Source organism: Pyxicephalus adspersus, chromosome 1 (genome assembly GCF_032062135.1).
Source record: "Pyxicephalus adspersus chromosome 1, UCB_Pads_2.0, whole genome shotgun sequence".
In the NCBI taxonomy this organism is placed as follows: Eukaryota; Metazoa; Chordata; class Amphibia; order Anura; family Pyxicephalidae; genus Pyxicephalus; species Pyxicephalus adspersus.
In genome coordinates this window covers 145,089,412-145,111,154 of record NC_092858.1, presented here as the reverse complement: position 1 = coordinate 145,111,154, position 21,743 = coordinate 145,089,412, and the positions used below count along the sequence as shown (strand labels likewise).

General features: G+C 35.8%; 1 protein-coding gene across 1 annotated transcript in view; it reads left to right on the top strand.

The window, feature by feature from the left end:
• PITPNM3 (PITPNM family member 3) overlaps positions 1-21,743 on the top strand; it is a 293,907-nt gene that overhangs the window by 236,009 nt on the left and 36,155 nt on the right. The window contains exons 7-8 of the mRNA XM_072417098.1: positions 17,322-17,509; positions 18,891-19,063. Coding sequence (XP_072273199.1) covers positions 17,322-17,509; positions 18,891-19,063 — 361 coding nt within the window. The remainder of the gene's footprint in view (positions 1-17,321; positions 17,510-18,890; positions 19,064-21,743) is intronic.

Below are 21,743 nucleotides of genomic sequence, written 5' to 3'. Positions count from 1 at the left end.
TGTCTTGTTGAAAAATAACCCAAAAAAGTAATGAGATCTTTTCTACAGATAAAGTTAAATTTTACTTCTGACATTCTTAGTTGTTAAAAAAAGCTTTAGGCTTCCATGCAAATTATTGATTTTGCTATTATTACCTAATTATGTATGACAATAAAGTTTATCATTTTTACTAGAAGAATCTCTTTATACTCAGAACAAAATTATCTTTCCTCCTTATGCTGATTAATTTAATGCTGATTAAAGTCATTTGTACTGGTAAAAGCTTACTTTTGTAAATATTTGTAGCTTCATAGCAAATATTTAATCAAACTCACTTTATTTAACATTTTCCACCCTTTCATTGACCTACTCTAGCCTTTATTGAAATAGCTGCCTGATTTTAAACAAATTTATGTGCTTGATACAAAAGGTTTAATAGTTTTAGTTGCTGTTATTTTACCTGGTATTCTGGCTTTATAAATTGATGCTTTGTTTGATACTTGTTTTAAATATTGATTTTGCAAAATAATAATGTAATACAAGGTGCATCAATACAATGGGGTTTACAAAGCATACTGCAATTTCAAAAATAAAATTAAAATAGGCTCTTGCATAATTTTGGCAGCCTATGTATGAAAGTCTATGCTTGCCTGAACTATAGTAAGGTATTACATACTACTGATTACACTGAAATAAAACGAATTTAAAATGTTATACTTGATATTAAACTTCTTATAGAAATAACAGTAAAAACTAGAACTTAAATTCCCCTTTTTTAACAGTGCTTTTAGGTGTACCACAAATTTATGATTTATCCTTTCAAATGCTTCATACAGAGGCAAACTTTATTTTACTTTTTAGAACCCTGTAAATTTTTCCTTTTACATCTGGTGTTTAGCATAGATTGTTACTTTTGTTACTAGAATGTTTATTTTCCTAAGCCTTATTTTTCTCAAACTTTGATCATTTATAGGAATACAATTCTATAACCACAACCAAGAAGTATACCTAGCACTAGCATGTGTTGTGTTTGAGAAGTCTATTCAGTTTGCAAACTTATTCATCCTGCTAATTCATCAGCGTGGACAGAAAAACGTACCTGAGCTGCTTTTTCCAACAGAGTGCAACACAATAGTGTGAATTCAGTCTTACATTTTTAAGCAATAAAAGTCACCTGCCCAATTTTTTTTAATCAATTTTTTTAATCTAGTGCCTGCAGATTTATATGTATTTTTTAGATGTATTTAAAAAAGCACATAGAAATATTCTCTTACTGCCTTGGTCTAATCAGATTGGCTGCTGATGGTTGATTTTTTTGCACACTAGTGCAGCTGTTTGTTCTAGCTCAATATTAGGTCCCTAGGTAAACCAAAATCTATACTATTATAACCTTTACCATGTTTATAAAATAATTCATCGCCAATGTTCTGCTATCATATTTCTCACAGAGCCATATGCTATAACCTCCATTGTGTACATCTTTTTTGTTTTTTTAACAACACCCCTTTTATTAGGCTTCGGACCTTCTTGGATAGAAAATGGGGCAGCAGCAATGTTTGCCCCCTTCTCCTATCTATAAAATCATCTCTGGAATTGTCACAGATCAGCAGCACAGCTGATCTGGTACTTGTTGTTCACCAGATATATGTCAGGTCAGCAGCAGTGGGTTCCCTTACCTTGCTTCAACTGCTCTGTTCAGGCTCTGGAATTAGAGGCATCTCTAAACCTTTCCAGCTGATTTATCTGCACCTGCTCATCCAGTTCCTGCCCAGCCTGACTGTTAGCCTCACTATATAAGCTGTGTTCAGACTTACACTCCTTGCCTTTGCAATAGGTGCATTTACCTGAGGATCCAACTTGTATCTATTTCCAAGTGCTGATATCCTGGTTCTGACTGTCAGCTGCTGCCTGCACCAGTGTGTCTGAGGGCCGCAACCTGGGAGCCGTCCGCAACAAAGTCCATCACTGCGGAGTGCTCTGTTGAATGCTGGGCGGTTACTTGGACTCTGCACCTTAGTTCATACCTCTGCTCAATGTGCAGATTGCACAGAGGGTCCACTTCCCCACACTTGTGGCAGATCCTTGACAGTAATCTGGTTTGGCAAGGATGGAAGGGGGCAAAAACCTGACCCTACTCATTGAAGAGTAGAAAATATTCTAAATCACTTCAATTCCCTGTGCACTAATTTGTTTAGTGCTTGTTTCTTTCACAAAACGCAATGCAACTTGCAGCACAAATGTTAACTTCTGCACCAATTATACAAAGTATATTTGATTAAAAATAGTCAAACTTTTGCGTAGAGAAAAACAATCTTTTAACTTTATATGCAGATCCCACAGCTCTTCTCATGGAATTTTGGGAGAGTTTTGTTGCAATGTATTACCTGGTTCCCTTGCATTAAAACCAGTTATTTCTTGCTGATAATTGCCTTGGCTGCTATAGAGCTGCTGTAGTGTCTTTCTAGCATGCAGCATAGGACAGACATTTGTGAGAATTTTTTACTACAGTGGTGACTTTGTCTTAATAATGTTTCTATCTGTTCATTTTACCCAGAAATTTGGAGCTTAACGGGAATAAATAGGAAAAATATGGACAGTTTTAACATTCAGCAATATGAAAGCATAACAACTCCTCAATAACTCTGCAATTAAACTGAAAACACCCACATTGCCCACACTGTAATCTGTTTGTTTAATAACAATAATGTGATTTATTCTGGAGAATATCCGAATTTCTAATATGACTCTGGCTTTAAGCCACTTTAATAAGCATTAACATAGAGTGCCTGCAGAGTGCTCTAAATAGCTAGATTAGGCTGAGAAACATTACACCAATTAGATGGGTACTGGTGTGAATACATAAAAAAGTAGAATTCACTTATTTTAACTATTATTGCATAACCGCTTTTTGCTTAGGAGTAAAACAATGGTATTGTGGTATCATATAATAATGGTGGAGAATCAGTCTTGGACTTTGTACTATACTCAAATCACAGCTCTCTACACTCTTCAATACTTACATGTACTCAATGAAAAACCATATCATAGTAAGTTTTCCCACACTGTGACAGTGAAGAAGTCCCTTAAATACACTTTAAGGGTTAAATTACAACAACATTTTGCTTTAAAGGTTATAATTGGATTTTGTTATTGTTGTTTGTTGTGAAATGTAATTTCTTTATTAGGATTTTTCATTGGACGTTTTTATTAGAAGTCAATGTTGATTTCTGGCAAACATGAAGACAGTGATTTTTTTAAAATGATCTTTCTTTTATTTGGGTCTTCAGTCTGTGAAAATAGCATGGTCATACCTGTAGACGAGTCTTCTTTGGATGTTCATTTAATTTCCCCAAATTTTTCAATGCATCAATGGGGTTGATCTACTGAACAAGTGTTTGCTGCTCACTGAATAATCACCTTGCAGGAAAGATGTTTGCTTGCTCTTGATTGAATAGGTAAAATCTGTAAAGTTTGTAATTCACACTGAGGAGTAGCCTATGTTCAATTTGTAAATCAATCCAAATGTTTTGACAGTTGTTTTTCTTCTAATGTCTAAAATAGGAAACCTTTACTTTAGTCATCTGGACTTCTAGTAAAAGGTTAGGTTTATGTTCAAGGATCCATTTATTTCTGTCCTTGTTATCAACAATATTTTCAGAGTTCTTTGCCAACACAAAAGTTCCTGTCTTGCTTCTCCATTGTTAACCTTTCATATCTATAGAATGTGACAGATAATACTGCTGTCCGTACAATTCTGGCTTTTATAGACACATGAGTACATTTTACATCTAGGCCTTTCATCTTGGCTTTTCCTAGTGTCAGTCTTTGTCATATTTCTTGACTGCTTAATCCTAAATCTGCTAGATTCTTGGAAATATCACTGAAATAACATCCAGACTGGTCTTCTGGAACAATTCAATGCTATTGATGCATATTTTAAAACCATAAAGAATGATATTCTACAGTTTTCAAATGATTGATATGTATATTGTGATCTATTCAAGAAGAAAAGTACTGGTATTGACACACTCAGTAAAGACAAGGAAATCATTTTGAAGATAGACTATCATGGGAGAACTTGTGTGATCCAGCAAACCTAGAAAGAATTTGTTAAAAGTCATTTTCTATTAGATGGCAAATGTTTTCAATCTTTAACCAGATCCGTTACAGGTTTCCTGGATCACCCAGGTACTCCCATGATAGTCTATCGTCTTCAGTCTTGGAGAGCTTTAAAAAAAACGGACCAATTGTCTAATCATAGAATCTGTATTATCTATCTGTCATTACAGTTAACAGTTACAGTTAACAAAAACTCATGAACGTGAACATATACTTGCCTAGGTTTGTTCTGCTATGTATGAACTCGACCTGTCTAAAATGTACGTAGTAAATGCATGTGAGCTTGGTTGCATTGCATTGGCTAATAAAATAGCCAACATCTGCCAGCACAGATGTGTTAAGGGTGAACAGCAAACATTGCGCATACCCTGACTAGAAGCAAACTAAACATTATTCATTTTTTTTTAATTTAAATCTAATCCACCACAAAGGAGCTACTGGTAGTCACACACATTAGGCTTATTTATGGCTACAAACTGCATTCTATGAGTAAGGGGCAGATTGTGAATGACTTGAGTGTAGTCTGTATTTTAGGTGCCATTATTCAGTCGCAGACAGGAGAATATAGGTCAAGGTTGTCACTCTAGAACCCTAGGAAGCAGATGCAGGAAAAGCTTAAGTGAAAACTAAAAGGCACATCTAGAGAATCCTATTCACCTATCAAACTGTAATACACGTGATAAAGCATGTGTTTTATTGATTGGGATAAGATAAACTTTAAAGGATATGTAAACTGTACGAATTACACACACAAATAGTTTTTAATTGCATTGTTGAGGTTGTCTGACAAGGTGTCATGGTGTGAAACGCAAATTAATCATCTAATGAGGACAGTATTCTCAAAGAATAGTCTCCTAGAGAAACCATTGCAACCAAATGATATAGAATATACTGGAATTGCATATCATTAAATATCAACAACATATCCCTGTATAGAGATATACCAAAGGCTTAATGTGTAGTCTTATATACTCTACAAACAACTAAAATATATTTATTTATATCTATCTGAAAAGTAAAAGCAGGCAAAGATTTAAAAAACAGTTACAACTGCTTCTGACACTGCAATAATACATATGTTAACTAATAATTTTGCCAGGAATACATCAATATAGTAATTGAAAAAGTAAAAGCTTTATTAAAATTTTTAAATACATTACCTAGAATAAACAGATCAATGCATGTTATTACTGCATATATTTCCACTGGCAAACAAATTATATCCATACGGTTCACCAACAACCAAAATATAGTTTAGTAACCATTTACCACAAAAAATCAACATCCTTGTAGTATTTCTCTCTAATACCTTTATTGGGTCTGTGCTGATAAGATTAGATTATTCCACTGAGTAGAAAATCTGAAACCTTGTTTCTTGTCTTGTTTGTTCACCTGGCACCTAACAGTATTCAACAGATCAGTTTCAAAAAATGGTACTTTTGTATAGCAATGCCAAGAATAATAGTATCTCCACATAGAACATATGCCACTCAATGTAGGTTTATGCCAGTAAATCCCATGGAACCTTATGTGCCTAATATGGACTGTGGCACTAATCAAGCCCTAAAGGTAGAAAAAAAAAACATTTGTTGTTTAGTCATGTGTATGTTATTGCAAAATATTCATCATGGGGAGGGTGCCTAGAATGATAATGGACCAAAAAGTGCTAGATGTTACCACTGGGAAAACAGGGAATGCCAGATTTACCAACTGTAAAGAAGTGTAATGAAGCTGATCAGCAGAGACTTTTCTAATGCTTTGATTGAAATGTAATTTTATTGAGCTTTAAAGTAAATGTAAACTATTTATTTACTAAAGCACTGCATAAAAATTTAATTGTTTCTTTATTGCATTGTTGGGTCTTGCAACTTCATTTTGGTGTTGACAACAGTGGACCATACATGCATAATATATATTTAAAGGAGTACTTTTGGTCTCGACCTATAACAATTGTCGACCTATAACAATTGTCAACCTACAACAGAAAATTTTAGGTTTGTATTGCCTGGCCACAAATAAAAGTGTACTTGGCCTAATCAGCCAAGTCAAGAATAAATGGGAAACGTGTAGAGAACACGCTTCCTCTATTTATTCTGCACAACATACCATTGATGGGAGATATATTTTCTCTCTTGGAATCCATCAAGTGCTGATGTGTGGTATTCTCAGCTTATAGGAGTGTACGAGTCTGACAAATCCCATGCTCAAGGGAATTACGAAAGGGTAATTTAATATACTTTGCTGTTGAATGCTACTGTATAAGTCATCTCTGCCCATTATTAAATAACCTTCAATGTCACAGCCGAAAGAAAAGTGCAGAGTGTTGATAAGTAAACTATCAACCTGTGTTCATTTCTCTGTTTTCTTTCTCTCCAACATATCTATTAAATTTCTCAAAATAGCATCTGCAACACAACAAATTAAAATGAAACACAACAATATCCCACTCTGGTTGGATATAAATCTCACAGGCATTATAAATGTGTTGGATGTTCTTGATTTCCCAGGCTTACCAAGTGTAAGTATGGTTTAATTGAAGCTTGGGTGGATGGAAAAGCTATAATACCTATAATGTCTCGATCATGCCTACAGCAATGGAGTATAGTGGATGCGTAAAAGGGAACACACTCTCAATATAGTTCTTATTGTTTTATACCTTCTTCTGGCCCCATCTAGACATTTGCAGCTAAATTTAGCAAATATAATATATGATGTACAAGGAGTGTTAAAATGCCGTAAAATACTAATAGTTGATACTAAAAATGCATGATACAAAAGTGTGTACTTTAAAGGGCATAGGCTGATCACAAAGTATAGTGAATTTTTCCCTTGCAAGTGATATTCTTTTTGTTTGGCAAATGACCAATTTGACTTCAACCATTCAATCATGTGCTTGATAAAACTCATTTTTTTGTTTACCTATCCCATGTCACGTCATTAGTGTCTAATCATTGGTGACAAGAGGTTGTAACTTAAGTTCAATGTATTGTGTTCAATGTAGCCTTCAAAGTCTGCAAAATTGGCATCTATAGTTATTTCACCACTGGGTTCAGCTACCATTAAGGGAGCCTGTACTTAGATATTATGGAATATGCTTTTAGTGAATTCATTTTTTGGATACTGCTAGTTACTGGGCTCTCATGTTGATTCAAAGGTGAAAGGTCTATGTCACCGACTCCGACTGAATGTTTAATAATTTCTGTAGCTGTATGCCTGACCTAACTCAATTATTAAGGTATTGAGATCAGAAAACTAAAATGTTCAGGGGTAAGTCAGCAATGACAGGGTTCCTATAGGTATCCTTTAGTTTGTTCAATTTAAAGTAAAACTAAACCTGTAAAACAAAACTTCAGAATGGGCAAGCTTTTTTTTCCCCCAGAAGGGGTGGGCTATGTCTCTTGTGCAATAAAGTAAACTTACCTGCTTGTTTGCAATCTTCAGTTGATTGTACATTGAGTTGTGTCTTTGCAGCTCAGTGTATGGCCTGGCATATCTGGGTGTCCGAAATTAATTAACTCCCATGTTCCATCATTCAAACCTGGCCAATAGAGATTGCCAATGATCCATCCCTGGAAGAGGTCTAGGTGAAGATATTGATGCCAGCAATAAAGCAAAGAGGAGTGAGTTTAGTTCCCCTTTAATTGTCTGGTGCACTCTAAAGGTATATTTTGGCTATAAAGGGGTAATAGTATGCTTTATCATGCACTGGGTTCTTACTGCTATGTTTTATAGTACATAAGGGAGCCCTTTACCATCAAGGAATTTATGTTTTCCTATTCCTTATCTGGGAATTGCATCTTATACCTTTCATTTTTTATCTCTCATTTATCTCCTTTCCACAGCTGTAACCTCACAATTTCTGAAATATAAAATTACCCCCTGCTAATGGCTCTGGCTTGTAAATGGACCTGGGCACAGGTGAATAAACCTAAAAACATAAAAATATGAAATCATTTTATTTTCTAAGTAACCCACTTTTGACGTAAATACTATGAGGACAACTTGACCTTCATATTGCTCTGCTCTTTTTGTCGTTGTCAGTTTCTGAAATCTGGATAATGGTGATTATCTGCCTTTGGTTCTCCAATTTTTGCTTTTGAGACATAACGTTTGTCAAAAAGGCCATGAAGCTTTGTCATGATTATATAACCTTTAGAGGGAGATATGCATATTACCTACTTGTGAAGCTGTTTTTTTTTCACTTTAGGCATATTAGCAGCTGTTGCAGCCCTTTTGGCTTATTTTTGTATCAGACACATTTGTATAAAACTTAAAGTAGAGGTACACAAGCGTTAGAAATCGCTTTCAATCTCTTTCCATCCCTAAACACTGGGTAATGGGTGCATGACCAGGTAAATGCTCTAAAATACCTAGAATTACTTGTTTACCTGGCATTATGGCTGTGTGCCCATGTAATGTAAACGTTCCCTAAAATCCAGCACCCAATGGTAGCTCTCCCTGATGTTTATTAGATCAACAGGCAGAACTGCATTATAGTAAATTTCAGGGATTGCTTCCATTGGATGCTGAATGTTAGGAAGTGCTCCCCATTTATTTACATTAGCCCGTTAAAGCGTTGGTTCGGAGTTTGTGGTGCTTGACCAGGCAAAGAACAAGCATTCCTGTTCAGTGTTTATTCTAGTTTCAAATGATTTTTATTAGAATCAATGTTTTTTATTTAATCAAACATATAGCAAACCATATGTTTAATCACCGTGGTGCCCAACCTTTTTTAATCCCGGGGCCGCTTTTGACATTGAGATAAAACTTGTGGGCCACAATGCAAATAAACATTGAAAAGTTTCTAGTTATCGTAATGGATGCACCAAATAAAAGTAATGACAAATCAAGAATTTCTGCACTCACTATTTGATGCTCATTTTTTTAATATTTGCAATATTGAAAGATACAAAACCAAAGCTATCATACAGTGCTGACCAGTCATATATTGCTCCCCACACACCATTCCTGTACCAAAGAGCAGAAACTACACCATTATGCAATTATAGGGGGGCGCTAACCTTCTTTGTACCCCAATACCTCTGCAATGGATACTTCCAGAGAAATGCAATTCATGTGACAGGTAACCAAAGGTGACATGTTCTTACTGCTACATTTTCAGGTCCCTACATTTCCCTGTTCCTGAGAAATTAAAGTTCACAAAAGGTAAGTGGCTAGGTATGTGTGACAGGGTAGCATGGTAAGAAAGGTAAAGTTTTTCATATCTTGTGGTGCCGCCATAGTGATGAAATGTTAGGGGGAGTTGGACATAAAAGTCTTGCACTTGCAAATACATTTCCCTTTTCTTACAGAGAAATTGGGGTTCATGGAAAGTATGGGGGTAAGCTATGTGTGACAGGGTAGCGTGATATGATGGGTATAACATTTATGGGGGGGGGGAGACATTTCCTACGGGCTCCCCCATTTCCAGTTGCCAACATCCCTCTATTCCAGAGAAATTTGGGTTCACAGAAGGTAAGTGGCCATCTATGTGTAACAGGCACCCCACCAGCTGCTCAGTCTCTTAATCCCCAGCGTCTGCAGATTTAATTCTAGATAGCAGTGAGCAGTACTGAGCGTCTCCCCTAGGCAGGGTTCTGTGGCATGAAGAAGGGGTAACGGCACTGCAACCTCACCGCCAGTCTGAATGCAGTTTTAAAGTTTTATGAACGAGCAAGTATATATTTGGGGCACCACAGCACAGAGCGAATTGGCAGTACCCTAATGCTCATTACCATGGAAGTGGGACCGGGAGGTTCCTATAATGCAAACTCAATTTGGAGACCAAGGTCTTGAAATAGCCCCCCTTAATTTGAAAATATCCCTGCTTGTTATTAGGATTTTATGCTTGTGACCCCATATCTAGCAACTTGTTATTTTTGGGTGGCTGAAATTTTGTTTAGTAACAGCTCTCAGGATCCCTTGTGTACCCTGAAAATATCACATTTCTATTGCAATCAGTCAAGGCGATATGAAGGTTTATACACAGGGCTAATGACAGCAGCATGGACACAGACACAGCTCTCATGCTGCTGGAATTATCTCACATTACAAGGTGAGCGGGGAGGAGTCACAGCTGATTGACAGGTCTATAGGACACGCCTACTCTCTCCCTCTCCTAGTAGCATTATCCCATAGAGGAACAGAGAAGCTGGGTCCACCCCATCCCGTGCAAGACAACGAGCAGAGAGAGCAGGGGGAATCAGGAGAGGGCTGGATCTGACAGCCTGCGGGCCGTAGATTGGGCATTTTTGTTTTATTATAAATAATTAAATAAAACTCAATCAAATTCAATCAAATAAATTAAAAGTTTGTTCACAGTCCCTGGTGGCAAGGAGATGGCTACTTTTAGGGGAGGTTTCTAAGCTTCCAAGTCAGACATGATCTGTGATTGAGATTTGTGTTTGATTATTTGTTGGGGAATAATTCCACAGCATTCACATTCAAAGGAGGTTTAATCTGATTGTGACTAAATACTAAGAAGGGATTTCTATAAACTGACCTGAATTGTAGGAAGACCAATGTTGTTTTATGCATTTGAAAATGAATACCATTCTTTCATTCTGACAAAAAAAAAGTCATACGCCATTATTTATTAAAAGAATATATTTAAAGTGTGAGGAAATTACATATGCCATATAAAAAAGTTTTCATGTACTACATATATACCTTGTAGATGTTGTAAGCATGGGGAATTAAAGGAACCCTTTCAAGATAAAAATATAGCCTCAGCCATTACGGACTTGTTCTTAGGATTACAAGCTCTGTGGTTGTCTTCTTTTGCTGTTTGTTGGGCCCTTAATAAGAGAACCACTGCAGGGGCAATTATAGCTTGACTGCACCTCTATTAACACCAACCTAAATTGAAAAAAAATGAACTCTTACATATAACAAATTTGTTAAAAAAACTTTTTGGACAGTTAGGGAGAATTGGAGATGTGAAGGGATACCGGAAATTGGTTTGAGCTAAAAAAAATTGAGTTTAATAGTTTGTTTTAATAAGTGTAAATGTAGAAATCTTTATCTAGTATCACACAAGTGACCCCTAGCAATTGTGGTCCAAATTATAATTATGCCAAAGTTAAAATTAAACTTCTTTAGCAAAAATTTATATGTAAGCTTTGATAGATATAAATGTGCTCCATCTGATTAGGCATGATCCTTGTAACTCTTCCTTCTAAATTACTGATGAATAAATGATAGTAAGCTTGTGTGCGGCGAGTTATTAGCTTGCCATCTACTGGTAACACCTCACAATGCCTTATTATTGCAGTCTGCAGGCAGTCACTTTTTTCTCACCGATAAAGTCAGTTGAGTTAATTTTCAAAAAACATGATTATTTTAAGTAGATTACAACTGTGATGTTTTAATAAGTGTACTTTTTGAAATTAGATTTTATAATCCTGTATAAATATTGACACACTGTTTGCCATAATAGGTCATAACAAAGCAGCGATTTTACTTAATTAGCTTATTTCAGCCTTTTATACTGGTTCAGCTCAGTAAGAAATAATTATAAAGTATATGTGTTTATATTATTTATATATATATATATATATATATATATATATATATATATATATCTGCAATGTTTATGATGGTGCAATTTATAGAATGAGTTGTTTGAATGTTTTTTCAGGGTTTTTCCTATTTTTCCTAGTATTCCTGCAAAGGACAAACCTCTTGTCTGTGGGTGGCTACACTTATTTTTCCATTGCATCTATGGAGGAAGTCATCCAGTTGTCACCAAAGCTGGCTTTATTAGTGTATTAAAGAGTCCATTGGACTGTGCTCTAGTTTTTGATTTAAATTGCAACAGCACAAAGAGATGTAGCAGAAATGTGTTGTATTACAACTACTTTTCCTGAGACATGAAAATAGTGAGGAATTTCATAAATAGTTCAGATTTAATATAGCATAAGAATGTTGTTGAGCTACCTAACCAATAAGATACAAGGTTATGCACACATGTAGAATTTTTGTAGCTGGATCTTTCATGACTGTTTCCGGTGAAGTGGTTGTCATTTATTGATCCCTTGTGGCAGATTAATGAGCAATATCGAACAACTTGTGTCAAGCGATAATTATAGATAATTATAAATGTTTATAAGCTTTAGTGGGGTAAAAGTATTTTTGAGATCTTTTTTCAAAGGTAAAAAAGTAGAGGCAAGTAGAGGCATCTAATATTCCAGTCTCTATTTAGAGCTTAACCTAGAGTTTTACAGTTTTTCCCATTCTAGCCTTTCTCTGTGTAATTTGTAATTTCACCTTGGTGCCATAAATTTTTTGATTTTTTTATGCCGTGGTCTCTGCTGCACAACTTCAAATTAGAAGACTGAAAGTTATTATGCCAAAGCCTACATTTTTAAACGTTTAAGGTATATTATAAAGGTTATCTTTTGAACTACAAGCCCTCTGTGTAAATGTTGAAATGTAGAGAGTTGTAACCCCATGCATTACTATCGAGGAGATACTTTTGATGTTAGAAGAGAACATTTGTGAAGTCGCTAAATAGTAGTAATGTGAAAGCTTTTAAGTTGAGGACAGGCCATTTTTTGGCACATTTAGGATAGGTGGCACTACTATGTTGTCAGTAATACCACTTCAACATGGATAACATTTATCCAATCACTCCCACCCTCAAAACCTCCCCTTAATGTCTCTTAAACACAATAAACTCTTGAAAACTTTAACACATCCAAAACATCTTGGCGTCACCCTTGATTCGGCACTCTAATATACCCCCCCATATTGGGAACATTTCCAGGTCCTGTCACTTTCACCTACGAAACATCTCCAAAATCTGCCCCTACCTGTCTCCAGAGACCACCAAACTCCTTGTACATGCTCTTATCCCTCAACTGAACTACTGTAACCTCCTCCTTTGTGGTATTCCACTTACCCGACTTTCTCCTCTACAATCTATTATGAATGCTGCAGCCAGACTCATCCATCCTTCCCACCACTCCTCTGCTGCATCTCTTTGTAGTTCTCTTCATTGGCTTCCATTTCACCTCAGAATCAAAATCAAGCTCCTGTGCTTTGCCTTCAAATCCCTCTTGTCCCACTTACCTTTCTGACCTGGTAAAAAAATACTCCCCTGGCCACTCTCTTCACATCTTCAATGACCTATTAATGACTTCCTCACTCATAACCTTGTCACATGCACGGCTCCAAGACTTTTCTAGAGCTGCTCTGACTCTCTGGAATGGTCTTACACATGCCAATTGGTTTGTTCCTACTTTCTGCTCATTTAAAAGAGCTCTCAAAACCCATCTTTTCAAACTTGCCTACCTGTGTTCTTCTGTTTCTTAAAACCCTCACTACTTCCCACCACTACATATCCCCCCTTCTATTGTGTTAGACTTTCCCCCCACCCCCTAGATTGTAAGCTCTTCTGGGCAGGGTCCTCTCCTCCTCTTGTCACTGTCTGTACCTGTCTATCATTTTCTACCCCTATTTAATGTACAGCGCTGCATAATATGTTGACGCTATAAAAATCCTGTTTATCAATAATAATAATAATAATACTTCTGTCCAATGTAAGTATCCAATCTTATAAATAAATAAACAAACTCATAACTACCCTCTCTGCTTATCTAATGACTTACTAACTTATAACCTCTCCAAGACTTCTCTAGATTTCCCACCACCCTTTAGAATTCAATCTAATTAGGCCTGCTCCTAGCTTTAAAATGCTTAAACAACTTATTAAAATGTGCCTCTTCAAAATTGTCTACCCATCCTTCTCCCTCCTTAAACATGTCTTATTAGCCACAGTTTCATTTACCCATGATCCCCAGGCAGGGCCTTTTTCTTTCACAATGTTTAACAGCTTGAAGAGTGCTTAAAACTTTGATGATTTATAAATAAAAATATAGGACAGTTTGGCAATATATTCAGGCCAATGTGACATAGAATCAGTGAGAAAATAGTCAGTGTAAATTGAAGCTTAAGTCATCCCTAGTAGTAATTACATAATTACAACACCATAGACACTGGAGAAAATGGAGTAAAAAAAAATTAACCTATCAGTATGTTTTTAGAATGGGGTGGGGGACCTGGAATCTGGGGCACCTGGGGTAAATTCACAAAGACATGGAAAGGACATGCAGAGTCCATACATACAATGGCCCTGTCATGTTCTGTGTCTGGAATGCACAACTCAGATCTACAAAATAAGCTTTCTGACACAAACCATGACAAGATTTCAAAGAGAACATGGCTTTGTTTTACATCCAGGTGTTGCTATAGTGCACCAATATCTCACATACAGAAATCTATTTGTAGATTGGATGTCAGCACAATGGCAACAAAATAGGCAACCTATTTTTTTTTTTTTTTTAATTAATTGGAATGATTCCTTGTGTCCCCTGTACAGTGGCATACTGAAATATTTGCACTAAGATCAAGTCACAATGAGACATTGTGGAATCTTTGTAGTCTTTTTAGTATTACTGCTTTAAAGTGACACTTTACACTCCCTCAAATATAACTTCCCCCGCTCACCTCTATGTCACCACTGTGCCCTGTATAGACATTGGAGTTGGCCAGAGGAAGCACTAAGTAACATTTGTGTTTTTTTTCTTCTTACAAGATACTGAATTTTCTCTGAACTAGAAGGCATATGTGATTAGCTGGCACCATGCTGTTTTGTTTATCACTCTTTTTCAATGTATCACATTCTCTTAAATGCAACACATTTACAATCTGATTTCAGCAAACTGAATAAATGAAAATATTTATCAAGGTTATGCATCATTTCTCAGAACTGTTTCATTTCCACATTTATATACAGTATTACTGATAATTAAATTGCTTTAATTAAATACTTTGTTTTAACATTTCTCTGTATAATGAGCCTTAGAAAGGTGATGTACGAATATAAATATGTAATAACTGCTAACCTGTTCATCCATTGTAAACAAGAAAAGCCAAGTGCAAGAAACTTAGGTAATTTCATTAACCAAAATGTGTCATCAACCAAACGTGTATTAAACATGTATTAGTATTTATATTTATTTAGAAACTTTGAAATCAGTGGGGTTTTGTTTTGTGTGTAAATGTTTTTTTAATGGAAAAGTTTAGGGAGGTAGTACTTGTACTACTTCTGTGCTCATTCCCCTGTAAAGGGTCAACTTCTGGTTGCCCTGTATTTAAGTATTCCGCTTTATATTAATAGCCTTTACCAGCAAACTTCCCCCTTTTTAGAAGACTGTGTATAGGGAAAGGACACTGTCCCTTAGCATTGTGATTTTGTAACATTGAGGAAAGACATGGGGTCTGGTACAGTACAGAAAAGGGAGGATCCACACTCACTCTCCTCCCCTTCATTGCGACCCTATCTGCAAGCCTGAAATTTTCTTTTATGCCCTTAGAAGGAAATCAATTACAAAGTCTATCATGTCATCCAGCAACACCCAGGCACCCCCCCCCCCAACCAAGAGGTGGCATTGAAAACTCTGAGGACCCATTCACAACAGAATACAGCTAGCATGTTCCTATGTGTTGGTGCATTATATCATTAGACATGTTCAAAATTAATGAGCTCCAACCTTGCTCTCTGAAAAAATGTGCTGCCTGCATTTTATAGAGCCTAGGGAAATACATCTTTGCACACTTCAGGTTGCAAGTGCACACAAAGTAGTTATAAAAAAAAACCTTAAGTGTTTGCAAACCAAACTTTTTTGTTAAGTTTGGATATAGTAGGAAAGTTTTGAACCCTGATTGTGGTTTACTTTCTCAATTTGAAATCTCACATGGCAGATTCTTTCACCTTCTTTCCCATGAATGCAACAGGAGGTGAGAGATAATCTTGACAAACTAAGGGAAATTTCCTTCTTAGACAGTTGTCACCTGAACTGGTGTCTTCATTGGAAGATTCCCCTCTATTTTTGTTCAGGTGACAACTTACCTCTACTTTTCTGTTCCAGTTTGAATGGTCACCAGGAAAAAAGAGAGGTAAATTTACCCAGCAAGGACACCAATGGCAATTAAAACCTGACAGAGTTTACCTTAAATTTTCCAAAAATATAAAACATGTTTGCAAATGTATACAAATTTATGTATTGTTCAGGCACACTAGACTAAGATTACCAGACCTGGGAAGCCAATCTATAACTACACAAGGTGTGTATGGCTATAAAAAGAATTCTCCAAACTGAACTCCACCCTTACCTTGTTTTTTTGTCTGTTCATAGTAATTCCTCTCTTATCCTGAAATTGCGTAGTCTTTTATTCCTTTCGTACTGTGAAATCTGACGTCCAAGCTTTAAAGCCCCTATGACTCATTGTGCCTGATTTATTAAAGAGGATACACCTACACCAATGAAGCTAGGTGATCCAGCAATCCTGGAATGGATTTCTTTGAAGTCATTTGCTATTTGCTAGAAAATGTTTTCAATCCTGCACCAAATCCATCCCAGGTTTTACTGGATTACCCAGCTTTACTGATGAAAGTATATATCCTCTCCAGCCCTGGAGAGCTTACTAAATCAGGCTCATTACATTCTGCCTAATTACTCATTTCGGACATATTGGGCTAATAATGTCATCAAACTCTGTCTTTCCAAAGGTTTATCAATTTGATACCTTGGATGTTAATCAGAGGCTGGTGGGCTTTAGCCCATTACTATGGAATTATTGGTATATAAGTAAAGAAGGGTACACGCTCTGGGAGTGCCTTACCTACAGATGAGGAGGAAGTATACTGAAAAGCCATGCATTATATCATTATATGCAAAGATTTCTCCAGAAAGTTAGCATTTATTAAAAATGGTTTATTATTGTTAAAAAAATAATGCAGTGGTTAGTATTTGGAGGGGTTAAAATGATGATGGGTGTTTTGTAAGGACTGGACAAGATTTCAGCTTTACCACATTAAAGTCATTACTATATTAGCATCTAATAATGTATATCTGTCTCATGCCAGCCAGGGAAAGCATTGGAAAGTAACAGTGGGTCCAGAAAGAAACTTTACCTTGGCAGTAATATAGATTCTGAAAGTTCCAGAAGGTATTAGGTTTACAAAATGACCTCCCAGCATGGTTGGCACACACATTTTTTTTGTCATAAGTTACAGCCTGTTGGTAATGAGGGTTGTAAAAATATTTGCATTCCACACAATGACAGCTACACGTATTGTACATAAATTTCAGTTTCAGAATTAACTGTAACCTCCAGCTTTCCTCTGATTATCACTTTTTTTATTTTCTGTCATCTAGGATAATCCCATTCTTTCTGATGAAAGCAATGCTAACCTGCGAGGAACTAAGCGGCTCAGCAAAAGCAATATTGACATCTCAGGAGTTTTGGACAATGGGGAACCAAGGCCGCCTTTACTAAGGAAACAGAGTGATTCATCCACTTATGACTGTGAGACGATAACACAACACCATGCTTTTCTGTCTAGGTAAAATAACTTACTGATACTACTACAACTTTGTGTTTCTATCTGGGAAATACATGTGTACAGTATATATTTATACTGTATGAAGGGAGAGAGGGGGAGGATGGAACGAAAGGGGAGAGGAAACAAGAAGACTCAACAGAAATATTAAAAACTGCTACAAATGCTTTTACAGCTAAGGAGATAGAAAAAGGAGAAAGAGAAAAGAGGGAAAAAGGGTAGGGGAAGGAGAAAAGGAAAAGAGAAAATAGAAAATAGAAAGGAAAGACAGAGAAAAATACATTAAACAATGAACTTAGTTTCATGAAAGTTTCCTTGTTAAATATTCTTTGAATAATCTGTTTTTTTTTTTTCAGCTCTCTGAAGACAATCAAATGATTATTGACTGATTATTGCATTTGCTCTTAATATATTTCATATATATATTAATATGTAAAAATGTCAAACTCGTGTATTCATATATTTTGCTCCATTAAGATGTAGTTTAGGGGTTTAAAACTATTCATCTTTTAAATCAAAATGGACCCCTAGGAGTTTCCACTTATTGACCCTTATAGCCAACACGGGACATGGCTTAGGTTCAATAAACAAAAAGTCCCAAATACTAGAGTAAGGTTAAGCAATGTTGGTAAACTTTATTTTTAAGCCTCTTCACCCTACCCTTGGTGTTTCCAGTGCAGCTATAACTCTCAGCATTGTTAATGTGATAAATAATGCTGACTTTAAAAACGGTACGAAATGAGGGAGGAAGAGGGCAGAAATAACAAATGTAACAAAAACTGCAAAATATTAATGCAAAATATTCACACAGTGCCTTTTGTTAATGCTGCTTGTTTACAGAGATAACGTTTATATATATATATATATATTTCTGAACCAAAAAGCAAAATGCAATAACAGACAGCCAAGGGAGACAAAGAAGGTAAGCAGCCAGCTATGTGTAGGTCCAACTTGTGGGATTCAAGTATTGGAATAAATGCTGCCCCACATTACCAAAGCATCCTAGGTCATGGCTTAGGTTGGCCTTTTGTGAAATCCGGCCATATATATATATATATATATATATAACAGAGGTATTACAGTTAGGTCTGTTTCCAACAGATCCCAAGATGTTGACATTGAAAAGCTCATATTGATATACAATAGATTCTGCTACAAATCTAGGATCATTCAAGAAGCCTGCACTGAGATAAATGCACACAGCAGAACAGTCATTATATGTGCACATGTAGGAAAGAAAGGGTTTTGTGAAAAGAAAATGCTAGTACAATATGTTTTACAGTCATCTATCCAAGTGAAGTCTGCTTTGGAAACTTGTGTGTGATTGGTGACACAGGAAGCAAAATATGACTTTATGAACCTTTTTCCACCCTTTCACCAACAGTATTCATTCAAGTGTTCTAAAGGATGACATAGACTTTCCCCGGACTGGTAGCTCTAACCTTTGTGATGTCATAATGGGACGCTTTGACTTTGAGGTGTCAGACTTTTTCCTGTTTGGCTCCCCATTGGGACTGGTATTGGCGATGAGAAGGACAGTGCTTCCTAGTATTGACGGTAAGGTTTATTGTTGCTGTTAACTCAATTTATGCTAAATTTAACCTAAATACCAAAAGAAAAGATTTTCTGTTATAGTAATCACCTAGAAAGATTGATTGTGCCTAAACAGTACCCTAAAAGTATACATTTTGCCTTTTTGTCCTCTAAAAACAAAAAGTAATGTATGGGCATGTATGTGTTGAGGTAATCCTGTGCCTTTAGCCTAATAACTATTTATTAGTAGGGATGGGGGAAATCAATGATTTTTAACTCAATAAGTGAGAGAAATTTTAAATATACCAGAGTCTAAGTCAATACATTTTGAAGTTATTTGCAATGCCTCTGAAAGTAATATTGTCACTCAAATTAATAAGGATGTCTAAGAAATGTGTGGGACCATGACATAAAGGAAAAAAAGTAATAAAACATGTGATTTTTCCCAGAAATTAATGTTAAAGTATAGGTGGGAATTCTATTTTTTAATCTGTCTATTGAGGCCTTTAAATTTTTATGTTATTTGCAAAGCCTCTGAACATAGTATTGTCACCAAAACTTCTGGGTAGTGGGAGGGACCTTGAGGAGCATTTTCCAAGTTAACAAAGGTTTTTAGGTATAGGGTACAAAACAAGTTTTCATAGCAATCAAGGAGTTAATGAGTATCAAAATGTCTTTCTTTAGCATTCCAATGCTTGCAGATACAATGCGTCTTTGTTTTTAATAAGTCAGAAACATGTCACACATTCACTAATTTCACTACAGACAAACATATTGTATTGCAATAGATTGGGGAGTCTTCTAGGAATGCAGTGTAAATAATGGTAACAATTATAAACATAGTAAGATGTCTTGAAAGTGTACTGCTTTTTTTATCTGCATAGTGATTAAATGCTGCATAGTGTCCACTTTAAAATATGGTTGGAGAACAGATCCAAGCATTGATGGTTTTAGAAAAGTAAGCATGTGATACTCAAGTTGCCTGCTACAAACAATTAAAGGTTATTATTTCTGACCTGCTTTCTCTTTTCCTCTTCTTGAAAAAGCAGTGGTCAAGGCTGCGAAACACGTTGAATAATATTTGTGGTCTCTGAAGTAGATCTTTAGTGAGGAAGTGTTACTTCATCTGCAACATACACAATTTACCACAATAAGAGCCTGGGGAATGCATATACTCACTCAATAGTTACCTTGGCAATATACATGTTTTTAATGGTATATGTATTTATTGTATGAAATTATTATTTCTGTTTGGTTTATACAATGTAAATAAAGTATAGATATATGTTTTTAAAATTAGTGATTGTTTTGTCCCTAAGATCCCATGTTTCTGATTAGAAACTGTTTTCTTTTCGTTGTCTAATATGAGATCTGTAGGTCTTTTAAAAACATCATTAAGTTGTGCAAAAACACATGCATTTCTGCACACTCCCCCTGCACGTATTGTGCAGTGCATAGTGGTGTCATTCATTTTATCATCCCAGTGCACTGTAGGGTAGCAGCCAACACATGTGCACATGTGCTCTACAACACACATACTACACATATATTTTTATTAAGTATGACCCAATGACTATGTAATGTGGCAGGGGTGTGTAAATTATAAAACTGTTAATAGGAGGCAGCACAGCTGACAAATACTGTATGTATTTCCACTATATAGTTAGTTGAATAGCTGTAAATAACTCTGACTATTATTTATATTGTAGCCTCCCTAAACCCCACAACATACAAAGCATTAGGTCAAGCCAAAGCCTGAAACAATCATTGATTATATTTTAATATATTACTGTTGTTGAAACGTGCTGGATACAGATAACTGTTGATCGCAAGTCAAGATTGTAATATTAAATAAACCGTTCAATATTCACATAAAACTAGCAGCAAGGGATTCTGAAGTAGGGTTTCATTTAGATCAATACACTGAAGATTTAAATTTGCAGGCCGTTTAGCACTATTTTTCCTCAGCGTGTGCAACATTTAAAACTTTGCAAGAGACCTCATAATGATTTGACATTTCAAAATTGTAACCATTCCAATATGGTTTTGGACATCACATAAGTGGAAAAGCATCGATGTTCCTCAACAGCAGCAGCTGGTGAGAAACAGGTTGATTCTGAAAGGGCTCTGGTCTCTCCTCCTTGCATGGCCTTATCAGCATATGTTCACATTGACTGACCTTTCCTCTTCCAGTTTGCATTTTGATGTACAGAAGTTCTGATATTACATCAAATTCAAATACTTACACTAGCTGACGTTAAAATACATTGAATGATTTTAAAAAAATTGATATAGAATCACATTTACTGACCTTTGTTATCTGTCTTTTAAATTTTTTAAAATGACGTACTGCCATAAAGCTGCATTCAAGCCAAACAACAATTTATAGTGCATTAGCTTTAAGTTTTATTGTAGTTTCTAAAAACGTCTGATGTAAAGCTTTTATCTTTCTACAGATATCTTTAGAAGCTACACATAAAAATATGAACTAATCATTGAAAGGATAACTTGGGTTCTTTCTGCTCACTCAGAAGCACAGTTTAGGTATTTTATTAAGAGACACATCAAATCTCCTTTTATTGATATATCCTTTGAGTGCTTCTCACTGTACCAACAGCTTGTCAATAATTCTGAGCTATAAACTTGCTAATGGTAGCCTGTTGGCAATATAGAACAGAAGTGGCTGGTGTTCTCAGAATACAGA